Here is a 15,362-nt window from a genome sequence, read left to right on the forward strand (position 1 = left end):
CCCAGCTAGACACCACAAACTCAGCAGACTATCAAAATTTAAAAATGCTCACCCCAATCTGTCATTCCATGGTCAGAAGTTAAGATATATGCAGTTTTTCCATCATTTCCATAGAAGCTTTCGAGCATTGAAACAATTTCTTTTACCCCCTCATCAACTTTTCTAATATTCTCCTTGTATTCCCTGAAGAAAAAAAAAAAAAAAAAGAAAAGAAAAAAAAATGTTATTAGATTCCAGGTGACTTCTGCATTTGGTACAGAGTAAGTTTTACAGATTAAGTTCAGTCCCTTGCATTTATACAACCTCACTCCCCGCAGAACCTCAAGCTAACAAAAGGCATCCTAGATGTAAAATCTTTCCTATTCTGAGTCTAATGTGAAATACCACTTGCTGCTGTTTGAAAGTCCTGGAACTACGGTCTCAATGGATTTTTATCTTTATTACATACCTGACCTGTTCTTGACATTAGACAATTTATTACCCAGAGCAATTAAGCAAATTTATGAGGGAGTGTAGTGACAAGATAAGGAGCAACAGCTTTAAACTGAAAGAAGCATAGGTTTAGATTAGACATAAAGAAGTGATTCTTTCACAATGAGGGTGGTGAGCCACTGGCAGAGACTGCCCCTCTGTGGATGCCCCATCCCTGAAAGTATTCAAGGCCAGTTTGGACAGGGCTTTGAGCAATCTGATCTGGTGGGAGGTGGCCCTGCCCATGTTAGAGGTGCTGGAACAGGATGATCTATACAGATCCCTCTGAACTCAGACCATTCTGTGATTCTAAATTAAGGGCTAAGCAAACAATAAGAAATTCTGGAAAAATCAAACACCATAAATTGCAAGTTTAGTTACTAGCTTAAAGCAACTTTTGAAGATTTCATAATGCAAGAACTGGCCTGAGGTTATTCATAGACTATCACACATCCCCAAGTTTGAGGGTGAAGAAACTCATTTTCTCCTTTTAGAGACAGTAACAAGGATTAACTTCTGGCCAGCTAGTTTTCTATTTATTGCTGCTGCTAAAGTCAATTTGAAAACTTTATCTTTTAACATCACAACAAAAAAGAGCATGAAGTATGCAGCAAGTATGAACTTAGGAATGATGTGTAGGAAATCAGAACAAGGATTTCAGAAGTGTGAAAGGATCAAGAGAAAATAAAAGCACAAAATCCTACATTCAAAGCTTGTGAGGAAGTAAAAGCAGAAGTTCTCAAATACCTCACTTCAAGGTGAATCAATGATAAGTACTGTTACAAACATAAAATTTTAATTCAAATGCCTCACAAAAACTAAACCATGGCTGACAAATTCTGGTGTCAGTTTTTCTGAACTTACTGTTTTCTATAAACCTTTCTGTAAATCTTAGTCTTTCAGCTATGTGAAACCCACTGTTTAAATTTTACACATGAAAATGCAACTATTCTCTACATCAAGGATTAAATGTGAATTAGAGAACCCACTAAAAAAATCAGATTTGAGAATTATAACCTGGCATGAGATATACGGCAAAATAATCGGTCACTTCTGCACAGAAGATCTTAAAACAACAACTGGCCCAAAAGTGATCATGTTACCACATGTGGCCTACAAAAGAGACCCTCAAGACTGCAAGTCTTTTTTGATAAAAAGCAAGGTTAAGGAAAAAAAAAAGAGTGACTATGCACCCAGCACTAATAAGAATGATAAGCTTAACCTCCCCACTTACTTTGAGTACGGCCGATGAGCATGTCCATTTGTATCTATGCCGAGCAAATGCAAGAACAGGACCACTTTTTCTTCATTTAGTGCAGAGAACAATGTTTGATTACTTCTGGAAGAATTAAAGAAGCTCTGTATGGAATAAGCCAATAAGATATCAATCTGAGTACAGTGGAAAAAGATGGCAGGCAGCTTATTAAAACTAAAACTCAGCTGGTTTTGTGTCATAATACTGGTAGTTGTGAAAGAAAGATTGCTTCCTGGTTTACCTATTGGAGGACAGCCACCTTCGATATTAGCAGTTCAAAGTTTCAACTTTAGCAAAGATGGGAAACACCTTTGAGGTGTTTTGTTTTGTTCTTCTAGTCTCATAAGGTAGAAATACCAGACAACTGTGCAGCATCCTTTCCTTGCCTCTTACATAAACACGACTATGCACCATTCCTTACAGCTTTATATACCTACTCACTTCAAGCTGGAAGCAAAGTTCTCAATACTGTTTCTTTGGAAGCAGGTTCTGCAGAACTAAAATACTAAGCTGCAACCCGTTTGCAGAAATCAAATTGAAACAAAACAAGACATGCTTTGGAAATACAAGAACTACAGAAGATGCATCTGCCTTGCACATGTCCTACTTAAGCATCCCCGAGGCAGATGCCGGGGGGTTGGGATCTTCTCCCGAGATTGAATGAGTCTTGACATGGCTATTCAGTGTTAGACCAGCCACATTACAGCAATGCAAAATGCAGGCAGACAGCTATTTCAACATGATCTCCCTAGTCGCTGAAATGCCCAAGGAAACAAAGTTGGGTAAGGTTTAGTTCAAAGTAACAGTAACACAGAGAAAAGTGTTTTGAATTTCACACGGGAGCCTAGGGAAAATGTGGGCAGAATGAACCATTTCTGCCACCAAAGGAAAAAGCAACCTACCGTATACCTGCATGACGTGGTGGAGCTGCTAAAAACTAAAGCTCACACCTTGTGTAAACTAAAATCATCGTAGCGAGCAGAAAACCAAACTGGCAGCAAGTCCCATAGCAAGGTGTGTCAGGATACCACGATATTACTCAATTCCACCCTTTATCCCTGAACATACAGAAGTCTCAGATTCCTATTTGCATGCTGCCAACTTCAGCGTTTCTCAGAAAAAAAAAAAGCTTACATTAAGATTTTTTGATGTTGCTGTTTTAAATGCTGAGATGCTTTAAATAAAACACGAGAAAAAAAATATCTGATCGCATTGGCTTAAAAACAGTGTAATTATTTTTATGGATGTCTCCACTTCCCTCATGGATCTGTCTTCCTGCACATACTTGATTGCAAACTAAAGAAGTCTCCAAGTGCACACCAATAATTTACAGGAGACAGCATAATTCTGCTTTGTTATTTTTAATTAAATAACGTATCAGGGCAGATACAGGAAATACCTGAAATTACATCTTGAAATATGAGTAAGTATTAGAATATCAACCCAAGCAAGCAAAAGAAACTTTCATGAGGAAAACAAGGCCTAAGGTTTGTCTCTCTCACTGGAGAGCTTCCCATATTACTTCAAAAATAGCCCGCTCTCCAGCATCAGCCACCTCCTAACACAGAGCAGCAGCAACCAAAACAGTTTGCCTGACCTCAAGCTAATTAAGAAGAAGACAAGAAGAGGAATGAAAATGTAACTTGAGATGCGGGATGTTTTCACAGAGCAAAGAGCAAACTTTTTCCCATGGAAGCTTTTTAAAATTGCATGCGGAAAAAAAAGTAAATTGGAAGTTTACTGCAAAGAGTTATCCTAGGCTGCTAAAGGCCACAAGTTGATAAGCAGGACACTGAACAGCTGGGGCAAAAACATTTAATCTTGCACTAGCTGTTGCCAAACTGTGTGCCCTCACTGCCTGCTAGAACGCTTCCTTTTGTTTTGGTACTCCTTCACAAAACTCAAAACCTTTGGCAACGAGTTCCCAAGCTAACATTATATGTTAATTACATATTTCTGTCCCTCTGATTTTTTTTTTTACTTAACTTTTATTTGCTCTGTTCAGTGATATTACCTTCAAGTGACTTCAGCATGTTTTGGAAATGGGAATAAACTATAAAGCTTAAAAAAAAATAAATTGTTTAAGGAGATCTCTGAGCCATTTATAGCCACCTACTAGGAAGCTGAAGAGAAAATGGAGCCAGACTCTTCGAAGGGTTTGATGATAGACAAGAAGGGAACAGGCAATTTGAAACAAAATACAGAAAGTTCAAATAAGATAAGGAAACTTATTTTTTAATTGGTTTTGAAACCAGAGTGTAGTCAAATCTTGGAACAAGTACTCAAATGTGATTAGGAAGGCCTGAGAATCCTACTCTAACTGGACCTCCTTCATGCAGGGAGCTACTGCTAGAACTCTCTTTCAACTTCATTTCTCCTGTGACTTTTATGCTTTTGAAAAGCTTTACAAGAGGTGGATATCCCCATTTCCCAGATCCAACCAACTTTCTACTTTTATGGCTGCAACTGATATGCAATTTAGTGAGACTAGTACTAAATTTCCAATTAAAACATTCACAATAAACTGAAAAGTTGCTTGTAATGCAAGTACTAACTAAAATATTACAAGAAAAATTTGGTTATAACATTCATAATATTAGTATCAGATGAAATCTTAGTATCATATCCATTCCTGGATAGGAGAAAATAAAAAGATTTCCACGTAGAAGGTCTAGCAAATCCCAATTCACTGATGCCTGAACAAGAGACAGACTCAACTGATATCTACCAAGTTGCTGGGGACACCTTGTCCCTCAGATTGAGCCCTCCTTGGAAGAACAATCTGTTCATAGAGCTGATAAACTGTCGCTGACAGCATGGATGCACAAAAAGAAAGACTGAAACTTTCTCTTTCCACAGAGCTTCCTCACTCATAAATCCAGGACATCTTAATTAAGTTGAATGACGAAAGCTGTGCCCTCTGATCTGTGCTCATGCAAGAGTTGGAATGGTTATGGCCATTTTGAGACACCGACCAAATGTTCAAAGGCAGAATGAAAATACATACGCTGATTTTGTATCAATTGAGCATGCTTATGCAAGAGCACTACAGAAATAAATAATTCAACCACTGTACTGCTATTGAGAGCAAAGCTATTTGTACTCAAATCCACACCAGGTCACGGCACTGTCTGCAGGACCTCAAAGTTCAGTATGATCCAGTTCTGACTCTAACTCCCAGCTTATATGTCCTCAACATATAAGGCACAGTCTGAAGACATGGTCTGGTCTGCTTCCAGAACAAAGGGCCCAGAGCAGTACAACAGTCATCAGGAAATAAGAAAAAAAGAAAAAAGAAAAAAAAAGATTGCTATCTGTATCTCCATTTAAACCAGAAGACAACTCAATATTTTAAAAGTGTTTTCTACATTGTGGTGTTGATAAATTGTGGTCAGAGACTCATCCATCTCACCTGGAATATCTTAATCGTTTTGTCCTAAGTGTAAGAGTTGGATCCTGAAAATTCTTTTAACCAATATTTTTAAAAAACAGAACTGAATAAAAAAGAATTTCATTTTTTTCTTTCACATTTCACCTAGTCTTACAGTATTTGCTCCCTAATTTCTTTTCAGCACAAAGTATGATCCACATAAAGGTTATTAACTGACCCAACTAGCTGATGGATCACATCCTGCCAAATTTCACTTAGCCACTTAATTATTTTAAAGATTTCAAAGGAAAAAAAAAAAGAAAAAAAAAGAAAAAAAAAGACCACTAACAGCCCCACACCTACATGGCTCTGCCCCACCCATGAACTACTAAACCACACATTAAAATTTCACAAAGTTTTGATCCAGCTGCAGATTAAAAATGCACAACATTTTACTCTATGCTCAGTTTTCTCAGACCCTAACAAACAGATGTTACAGCAACTACAGAGAATTATACATTTTTTCCTGCATTCTTGATTTAAGCAATCTTCTTAAAATCCGTAGACGTAAAGACTAGAGTTTACACGTCTCCTGACCAAGTGAGTAACTGCTACTTTGCACTTCTGAAGAGAACATGCAATTGCAGGAAGCCAGAGTTAGCAGCCCACACCATTCTCCATTTTATCTCCATCTTTTTGAGGGTCAGAGGAAGCCACAGAAGGTCCTCATGACGCCTGGGACATGCTGACTACATAACAAAAAGGGAGTACACCTTTTCATTCTACTTCCTAGAGCACAAGACAGAAATGCAGGGACCTGAAACATAATTCAAAATCAAATGATGTGCCATTAAGTATTGAGATAAAATTAAAGCGAGGAAAAAAATGTTGTAGAAAAAGCAGACATCAGATTTCAGCGAATTATCATTGCTAAGTATATATTCTCATCAGTGTAGCTGAGACAGCTGCTGGAGTTACAACAGGAGTGACATCTGTTTCAAATAGCCTCAAGTTTCACACTTCTGAAATAATCACTGATGTGTAACTGAGGAGATGATTAATAGAATGAGCACTTCACAATAGTCAGTCAAGTCCTGTCCATTCATGGCATGACATTTAGTTAGGCAAAGTAAGTCTTGAAAATTATGACGGGTGCTGGTTCTAAGGAAAGTCATCAGTAATGGCATTATTGTTTGAAATGCCATTAGGTGTTCTGAAGCACCATCCACATAAAGCTGCGTAACTCCAAACGACAGCAGGTTGTGACTTTAAGACAACTGTTTGAGAATAACTGACAGACTCATTTGACTTTTATTATTCATAAACACTATACAACCTGAGACAAGTGCAAGTTTAGAAAGGATGGTGTTAGAAAAATAAAAAAAACAACCACAGAAAACAAAACACATCATGTTTCTGCTTGCAAACTCAGGAAATTACTTGCATTGAAAACTACTGAACTATAATGGACTTTTTCACCTCACACCATAGCTTAAGGCAGACCTAGCCTTCATTTCTCAGTGCAGATAGATACTGATCTGATTTATATATTGTTTCAGTTTTGGTTTCATTTACACTGGTTAGCTCATGTATATAGCCTTGTGGAATAAGTTCATTGAAACACATTTAGTGTTACTGTGAGAATCACAAAGCTAAAAGTCCAGCCTTAACTACTCCATTTATATAACTATTGATACACAAATAACCACTACCAGTACTTCTCAATCCGGGACTGGTGAAGTAGCACAGCGTAACACAAATACAGCAATTCACAGATACTGCAACACAGTAACACAGACACAGATGTGCACTGGATGTTAACGCAAACAATGACAGTATCACAAATGTCTGTCAAGCCGAGCAGAGCACCACCTGAATGAGTTATCCTGCTTCAGGGCCTAATTTGCCTTTTCCATAAAATTAACTGGGCCTCCTTTGGTAGTCACAGCATACATGAGCCTCAAATGATCAGAACTCAACTACATGCATCAGGAAAGCAACACGATGGTCATAATGGATAGACAGAATCTTGACATAACTTCAGTCAATAATATTGTCCATTTGATTTCTAATAAGACTTGTTTATCCTATGCCATAATACCAATTATGAAATTAACTAAAACACAAGATTTTTAATGGCTCGTAGTACTCTAAAAGATGGGTTTCAAATAACATGCACATTTATGTTTAAAAATATTCTTGGCTTTTCTTAAGGCAGTGCTTATAGTCAGTTTAATTTGCGTTGAATGACATATTATAATCTGTTACTGCTCATGATAAGTCAGGCCTTTTTTTTTAAATAGATACTGCTTCAAAAAATTTCCAATTTCTAGATCTAGGGTAAAATTGACATTATTTATGATAGTCATCCAGTTTATACATAGGCGAAGTACAAAAAGATTCTTTGCTCACCTTAACATGATCAAATACCCAGGTATCAAGTTTAGCTGCATCTTGTGCTCCAAAGTCTTCACTTTCAGCTGTGTAACAAAATGTATAAACATGATCTCCAGTAGCACCTGCAAAAACAATACAGATTAGAGTATTAGGAGACAACAGAAAGAAAAGTTTTCTTCCTTTTATCAGTCAAAAATACAGGAACAGTGATGCATAGGAGCACAAATTCATCAAGAATGACAATCCTGAGAGAATTCAAAGGGTCTCTCCTTAAATTACTCCTATATTTATATTTTTAAGCCTGGATATCATTTTAACTCATTAGCTTATCAGCATCACTGAGGGGGGTGAGGAACAATGTTATCTAGTACACTCAGGTGAGAAAAAGCATGGAAAAGCAAATAGGAACTGAACAAGTTCCAGTTAAAGTAAGTAAAACAAATTAGTTTTGGAACAAGGAATTTCACTAAGAAACTTCTCACAGGAAACAATATATCCAGAGCCCCATTTCAATACACGTTCTGTGCTTTTTTTCTTCCCTGTTTCTTGTTTAAGAAGTTGTACTCAGTATTTGGTTGTTAAACTGAATGCCTGGGCCTTTTGCAGAAGAGATGATAATACATTTTGCACAGAGCAGGCAATAGGAGAAATGCAACTTTACTGTCTATTAATTCTTGAAGATAACAGTATTGAGAACAAAGCAGACAACTTCAACAAACACCTTCAAAAAGAAAGTATTCCAAGTCTGCATCTTTAAAATATGGATTCAAAATCTGAAGGGGAAAAGTACAGGACTGTGTTCCAGCTTCATAGCACAACACGATGCCCACCGATGCGAAAACACAGCATCTGGACAAAATCATTTCCAAAAAGCAAAGTAGAGAAAGAGGTGGAAAAAAGATGATGAAGACCTAGAAGAAAGTTAACTTCTGAAGTTATGGAAAGATCTGAAATTAGGTGCAGTTTAACGAAATCTTTCTGTCACTGGCTGAGCTGTTACAGCTTGGGAATGCTATTTCCACTTTCACTACATAAACTCCCAAAGGGGAAATGTTCTTCTATCAGTTGAAGGCCAACAACCTTGTAGCTGATTTTCTGGATGTTACAACTATATAATGCCATTTCGTAAGCTCCCAGGCCTGGAAAAGACTAACATCCCAGTATAAGGGAGCTGTTTAACTAAGATTACATCCAAACCCACACAAGTGATGCAGGTTTTTCAGACTAGAAAGATGAAAGCCAGCACAGATCTTCAGTTCCCCCTGGCTTCCCCTCAGAAGATGTTAGTACTGCTTATAAACTAGAACTCACTGCAGTTCTCAATCTGAAAAAAAATAATAATACTCCAAGGCATTTAAAAATGAATTATGGAGTACAATTTGGTGGATTAAAGGAATTCAAAAGAAGAAATAAGCTCTAGCAATCACTGCGAGAATGACTAATATTTAAGGAGGATAGAGTTCTGTGCTGTTCTTCCACAGCGCTACAGGACATCTGAAGACACGTTTCTGCAAAGCACAAGACCAAAGCCTGCCATTTGCAGAATGGGTAAAGGGACACATCAACTACTTATCCATTTCAATTTCTACCACAGAAAAACAAACAAGCAAAAACAAAAACCAAAAAACTACCAACCTTGCATTGCTAAAGAGAAACACAGTGGCAAAATGAGGCCATATGAGGAGAGATTTGGCATGCCTAGCAAGTTTTATAAAACAAGAAATAAGAAAAAACAACCTTCTAGGTAATGTACTTCACAATATATTTCTGTCTTTTAAGAAGTGGTAGGCAACAATATGCCTGATACCACGGGCCAACAGAGAAGGAAGAAAAGATAGGTCAGGGAAATAGATAGCAGCCAAGGACGAAAACATTCTTTAGAAGTAGAGAACTCAACTGCTTGTAGGTGCCATTACACTAATGGAAGCCACTGGAGCTGCGAGAAACTCCCATACCAGATTATCAGCTGTTCTTACTGCAGAATTCTGCCTGGCATTGCAGCCCTTCATATCAAGATTCAAATATTAGTTAGGAATAAAATTCTCCTCCTGCAATGAAATCATATCCTTTGGAAATCAAAGCTATCATTCCACTAACAAGACAGTTTTTGTGTCTGACAAGTCTATCATGAGTCACCAGAATCCACGCTAGCAGGACACTTCCGTTGGCAAATTTTGTATGTACAAAAGAGTAAAAAAAAAAACCTGAAAAACCATTAAGAGGTGCGAAGACAGTAAGATACTGAGCAAACAGCACACAGACATTAAAGAACTGCCACCAAAGTCAGGTGAGCAGTGTGAAAAATCTGGCTTTCTTCTAGCCCACTGTTCCTACAGCACACCAAAAAGAGGAAACTGACAGGTCAGTTTCAATCCAAACATAAATACTGAAGCAGCACAAGTTCTCCAGGATAACCCCAATGAAGCCTTGTCCTGAATGCCCTCCTGGTCTGTATAGTACCATTCTAAGGGCTGAAAAACCAACAACGCTAGTCCTCCTCCTAGTTCCTGAATTTGTGAATTCAGAGAAAAAGCATATAGTGCATCCCAAGCTTAAAGGTACCCAAGGATCACAAAATCTAATCTGGGGCTCCACAGAGCACCACTCAAAATCCAAACCCAATGGCTGAGATGGCTGTCCAAATGCTCCTTGATCTCTGGTACTTGGGGCCGTGCCCGCTGCCCTGTGCAGCCCATTCCATGCCCACCACTCTGTGTTGCATGGAATGCAACTCTTTCCCTGACCCCAGCTGCCCTCCCCTGACGCAGCTCCATGCCGTTCCCTGTCGCTGTCACACAGAGCAGAGCTCAGCGCTGCCCTCCGCTCCCTGAGAGGAGCTGCAGCCGCCATCAGGCCTCCCCTCAGCTCCTCTGCTCTGGGCTGAGCAATGGAACCTCGGCTGCCCAAAGCGATGACAAAACAGTCATGACAAAGCGATGACCTGGCACGCTGCAGACAAAATCTTCAGATTTGGCAAGTTTAGAAGAAAAACCCAGTTTTAAAGAGCATTTTGGAAATAGACATTGTAAAAGTATGTTATTTTCATGTCCCATCAAACTCAATCTAAAAATATCTTAGGAACAACAAAAAAAAAAGATTAAAATTAAAATACTGAATTAGCATAGTTTGGAAATATTGGAAGCTAACACCTTCTAATACTACTTTGGATTAAATAAGTTGCATGTCCGTTCCAGAGATATTTGGTCATTTTCTCAGAATAGCTCTAATCACACAGCCTTCCACCAATTCTGATGTGAATGTGTTTTGCACTGAGAAATCCACGAGTATTTCATTGACCTTCTCTACAGAATCTACAACTGTTTGAAATATTTATTCTATGACAGGAAAAGGACTCAAAGACACATAGTGACAGCAAGCGGCATTTTTTACTCCACGACAAAACTCAGGTTGTGTCATGTATTCCTTATTCATCATGCAACGAAAACGGTGTAACAGTTAATGGAATTCTGAACGTTTCGAGACGATAACAAAACCAACATAAAAATTCAGAAGATCTACTAACTTCCAACATGGAAAGAGGGACTGAATTTAAGCCACGCTTCCCCCATCTTTTTAACTTTTAAAAAAGTGAAATCTACACATTCATAAATAATTGATTCCATTCATTTCTGTGATATAAAAGCCAAAGTTCTCTCTCTTTCAGAAGCTCGTTATAAAGAAACAGTGAATATCTTTAGTTTGATCAAAAATAGGTTGCTTTCAGATAAAGATTATATTGGAGAGAAGGAAGAAGAGGTAAAACACCTTTTTCCACTTAAAATTAAACCATCTTTCTACCATGACAAAGTGATTCACAAACAGCACCTACTTCTCCAACAGTGCCGCACTAAACCTTTTCCAAGCAGTGTGGTCATAGGCCTTGGGCAGTTCAGCTTTAGAGAAATCAAAAAAATAATTCCATTGGTGCCACACAGAAGCCATACTGAGCCATAAGGGAACTAGATGGCATTACCCTTGCACATCACCGCAGAAAACATCAAAGCTGTTTCCAGTTCCCTGCTTATCAAAGAAAACCCAGAAAAGGACAAGGCTTTGAGAAAATCTGGGATTCCTCAAATATTTTCCCAAGACATCTGTTGAAATACAAATAATCTGTGCAAGGGCAGCATTCACTCTTTCCTCGCTCCCCAGCCACCATCACAATATTTCTAAATAAAAGCTGTAAGCTGAGGTCATGGGAAAGCATAAGTTGTAAAAATATTTCCTGGTAGTTTATCATAAAATTTATACGGATCAACCCAGGAACAGCAAAAAGAGGTGTGTGTGGCAAAGGAGATACAGAGAGGATGGAGAGAGACCGAGTTCAAAAAAAGTTCAATAGTTATTATGAGAAATATGACAGATGCTCTTTCTAAACCAATACTAGATTCCACTGCTATCCTCCCAACCTTATTTTTCTAATTTATGTCAACATTTAAACAAAACAGCAGCATATGCCACTAGTTTGTTCTCATTCTTCCAAGAGAAGAATGAAATTAAATCTCAAGACCTTTTAAGCTGTTGAAATATTGCTCAGCACTCTGTATGTCCAGAGACCAGCCCATTGGGCTGACTGGACTTTCAACACACTGCACACTAAAAATATCTCAGGTTTCAGGAATAATATCATGCAGTTCCTACTTGCCTATAGTTCTTCCCTTTATCCCTAACTGTTCTGGAATTGAAGCCTGCAATAAGCCACTTCTCCAGCACAGACACTAACAAAGTATGGCTCCAATTTTATCATCTGAATCACTGGGGGCTGCACACAAGACAAAGAAAAAGCCTCAGCTGCAGACCTGGAAGAACTTTAAACCAAAGAAAAACCATGACTTTTTTTAACTATAGGTGTTTTTCCTTCAATGTGTATATAGAATTAAGTAAAATCCATTTAAATGATGAGTAAATAAGGATATCTTCTTTGAAAGTTAGCTTTTTCTCCAGCTGGTCTTGAATTCACAAATTAGAGCAGATATACAAAATAAAATGGAAATTCGTAATTCGACTTCTTTAACTTGAGAACTGCAAGCATGTCTATTTTATTATCTGATAACTGTGAAGAGAGCTCATGAAATTTAAACCCTACCTTTTGCAAACATTGGCAAAATATCTGGGCTTCCCCAGCTCCACGTGTATTTGCTTTCATTGAAAACTGAGTCAAATTCCACTGGATTCTCCTTCCATCCTGTTAAAAAAAACATACATGGATTTCAATGGGATTGCCAAAAGATCTCACTGACAGCTAAGACTAATAGTCCATGCAGTCTTTTAGTTCTAGAGTATTCTTTGTACACAACAAAATCCAGCTATGGTTCTCAGTTTTACTCTTCTTTACTGTTATTTGCACTTGACTCCCATTCATCAAGAAATAAGCTGAAAACCTAAGGCAATCTCATCATGCAAGGATTCAAGCATAAAACACAGCTGGTTTACTATCTACAAAGCAATAATTTTCCTGAATTCTAAATCCCCCTTTATTTGATTGCAGCTTTCAACATTTTATGCAGTAACACGTGTATTACATTACCAGCAGCCACAATCCACTCCTTCACAAAAAAACCTTCGAGATTTTCTTTCTGTGATAAAGCAGTTAACAAATTTGAAGATGCTCTTAACAGTAACTCATACCAATCCCACATTTGTGGCAGATGTCAGAAGGAAGAATCTTTTGATTAGAAGTCTGGACAAGATCGCATAATTCCTCCCACTTTCCCTTTTCCAAAAGAGGCAGACAACATTGCAGAAGTTTGTGGGTGAATGCATTGAAGCACCCAAGAAAACAAGTCAGTAATCTGAAGGTTTGTATCGCATTATTAACCACCAAGCATGCAGCAACCACTGTCAGATGAGGTTTTTCACTTTTTGCTGCTAACTCCACTTAACAAAAGTTCAGCTAAAACGCTGCAGTTTCTACTCGTTTGCAACATCACATCTCAAATTAAAATTTAAAACAGTAACATGAATCCAAGAGGTTCTTCTGCTTTCAGTATTAGGGTGCTAAGTTTTCCTGTGTTACAAAACATTAATCTATTTATTTTTATAACCATCAACAGTAAAAAAAACATCCAATAAGAAATTTTCCACATCACTAAAATTTGGAGGACGGTGTTCAAACCTTTGGGGCTGGCATACCTTTAGCAACTGCACTGACATCTTCATAAAACCCAGCTATCAGTGCAACATGCCCTGGTCTGGATTCTGTTGGGACTCGGGTGTGAGAGATGCCCCAGCTGCCATTATTCTCCAGAATAGCACTGAAAACAAGGTACAAAGCAGTTAATGCTTGTAACTTCTTGAAGTTAAACAATTTGCAGACAAAAGGAGTAACAGGTAGACGCTAGGCAGGAAATATAAAAAGCCCAGATTAAAAACAGATTTTTGGTTTAGCCTGCTGTGCAGGAATACAAACTGAACACTAACTTGCAAATAGCTCTGTGCTATAACACTCCACAGACAACACTGCTACTGTGTGGACCATCAGCGCTTCAAAGAAACTAGCTGATGATTTACAGCATTCAGAATCAATGTATAGTTTCTTTCTGCTGCTTTCTAATACGGCTGTTCCCCCACTTCAACACCCAGATTGTTGCTGTCTGGCATTGCTTTTCTTTGCTCCTTCCATTTAGCTTGAAAGTACAATCTTCCTTTACTCATTAGATATGCTCAGCTATAATGAGTTCTCGTGACCACATCTGTCTCCTTTATCCATGCTGAATCTTGGAAGCCAGCAACAAAAATCTATAAACCAAATGCAAGTGTAAGGTACAACTCATTTGAGCAACACAAAAAATACAAGCACACCCTGGGTTTCTGCAGATACAGTGATGTGAAGTAAAGTACATTCTCAACATATATAATAAATACAGAAGTTGTCTAGGAATTTTGTACACTCAGTAACTACAACCAAAAAAAAAAAACAAACAAAGAAAATAGAAGACAAAGCCCAAGCATGAGAAACAACCTCAAACTATTCTTGTCTGCTGAAGACATAAACAGCTGGAATGTGCCAGAGAGCATGAAAGTGAGCATTATTATAGGCTGTTTTCTTGTCTCCATCTTCTGGAAGCAGAGAAACATTTACTGCCCACTGTCAGGGCAGGGGGTGAAGGGAAAAGAAATCAAAATGCACCCTGCCATATCATACTGTAATGTTCAGGAAGAAAAAAAAGAAAAATAACCTTCTGAGCAAATCCAAAGCAATTTGCAGAATCAAAACCACTAGGAAAAGTTGTTTTTGTTCCTTGAGGCATAAGTCACAAAATGTGCTACTGTTATTAAACATGAATACAGACTAACTAGACTCCAAGTTCATGTTTTGCACTTTCATTTTTAACAGACAGATCCACTTTGATTTTATACAGCTGTTATTACGAATTTTTACACTAAATTTCAAACATTATTTCTCATTAATAAGAATCTAACTAAAAGCTAACATTTAAGGCTTCAATATGCACATTGGATTCATAGTTGGTTTTTTTTTTTAAACTCATATTGGATCTCACATTCTCAGGCCTATTTTAAAGTTCACAGACTATTTGGAATAGCTCAGATATTACAGTGAAAAATGAAAAAGGTCATACAATGTTCTGATGTTATTCCTAGCTATCATCTCAGCCAGGTTTTAAGACAGGTCATGTTGAAAACGGGTACTATTTTGAAAAAAAGGATTTTAGTATCAGCTGAAGTGGTTTCTAATTTATTCTCACTGGAGATTGATCAAGATGTATTACATAAGCAGAAGACTTAAGACAAAGATAAAAGAATTTTGGCTCTCCTCTCACTTCACTGTCACAACAGGTAGGAAATTGTTTTAATTAGACTTTGATTTCTACTCCCTTGGATTACTTCCCAAATCAATTTTGCTAAAGT

The 15,362-nt window shown here is 37.8% G+C and overlaps 1 protein-coding gene across 5 annotated transcripts in view; it reads right to left on the reverse strand.

The window, feature by feature from the left end:
- PIGN (phosphatidylinositol glycan anchor biosynthesis class N) overlaps positions 1-15,362 on the reverse strand; it is a 112,018-nt gene that overhangs the window by 82,754 nt on the left and 13,902 nt on the right. For all 5 annotated transcript variants that reach the window (XM_052697939.1, XM_052697941.1, XM_052697940.1 and 2 more), the window contains exons 3-7: positions 13,626-13,747; positions 12,580-12,678; positions 7,509-7,615; positions 1,706-1,830; positions 53-183 (exon numbers count right to left, since the gene is read on the reverse strand). In XM_052697939.1, the coding sequence (XP_052553899.1) occupies positions 53-183; positions 1,706-1,830; positions 7,509-7,615; positions 12,580-12,678; positions 13,626-13,747 (584 nt within the window). The remainder of the gene's footprint in view (positions 1-52; positions 184-1,705; positions 1,831-7,508; positions 7,616-12,579; positions 12,679-13,625; positions 13,748-15,362) is intronic.

Source organism: Tympanuchus pallidicinctus, unplaced genomic scaffold (genome assembly GCF_026119805.1).
Source record: "Tympanuchus pallidicinctus isolate F22 unplaced genomic scaffold, pur_lepc_1.0 scaffold31, whole genome shotgun sequence".
Classification (NCBI taxonomy): Eukaryota; Metazoa; Chordata; class Aves; order Galliformes; family Phasianidae; genus Tympanuchus; species Tympanuchus pallidicinctus.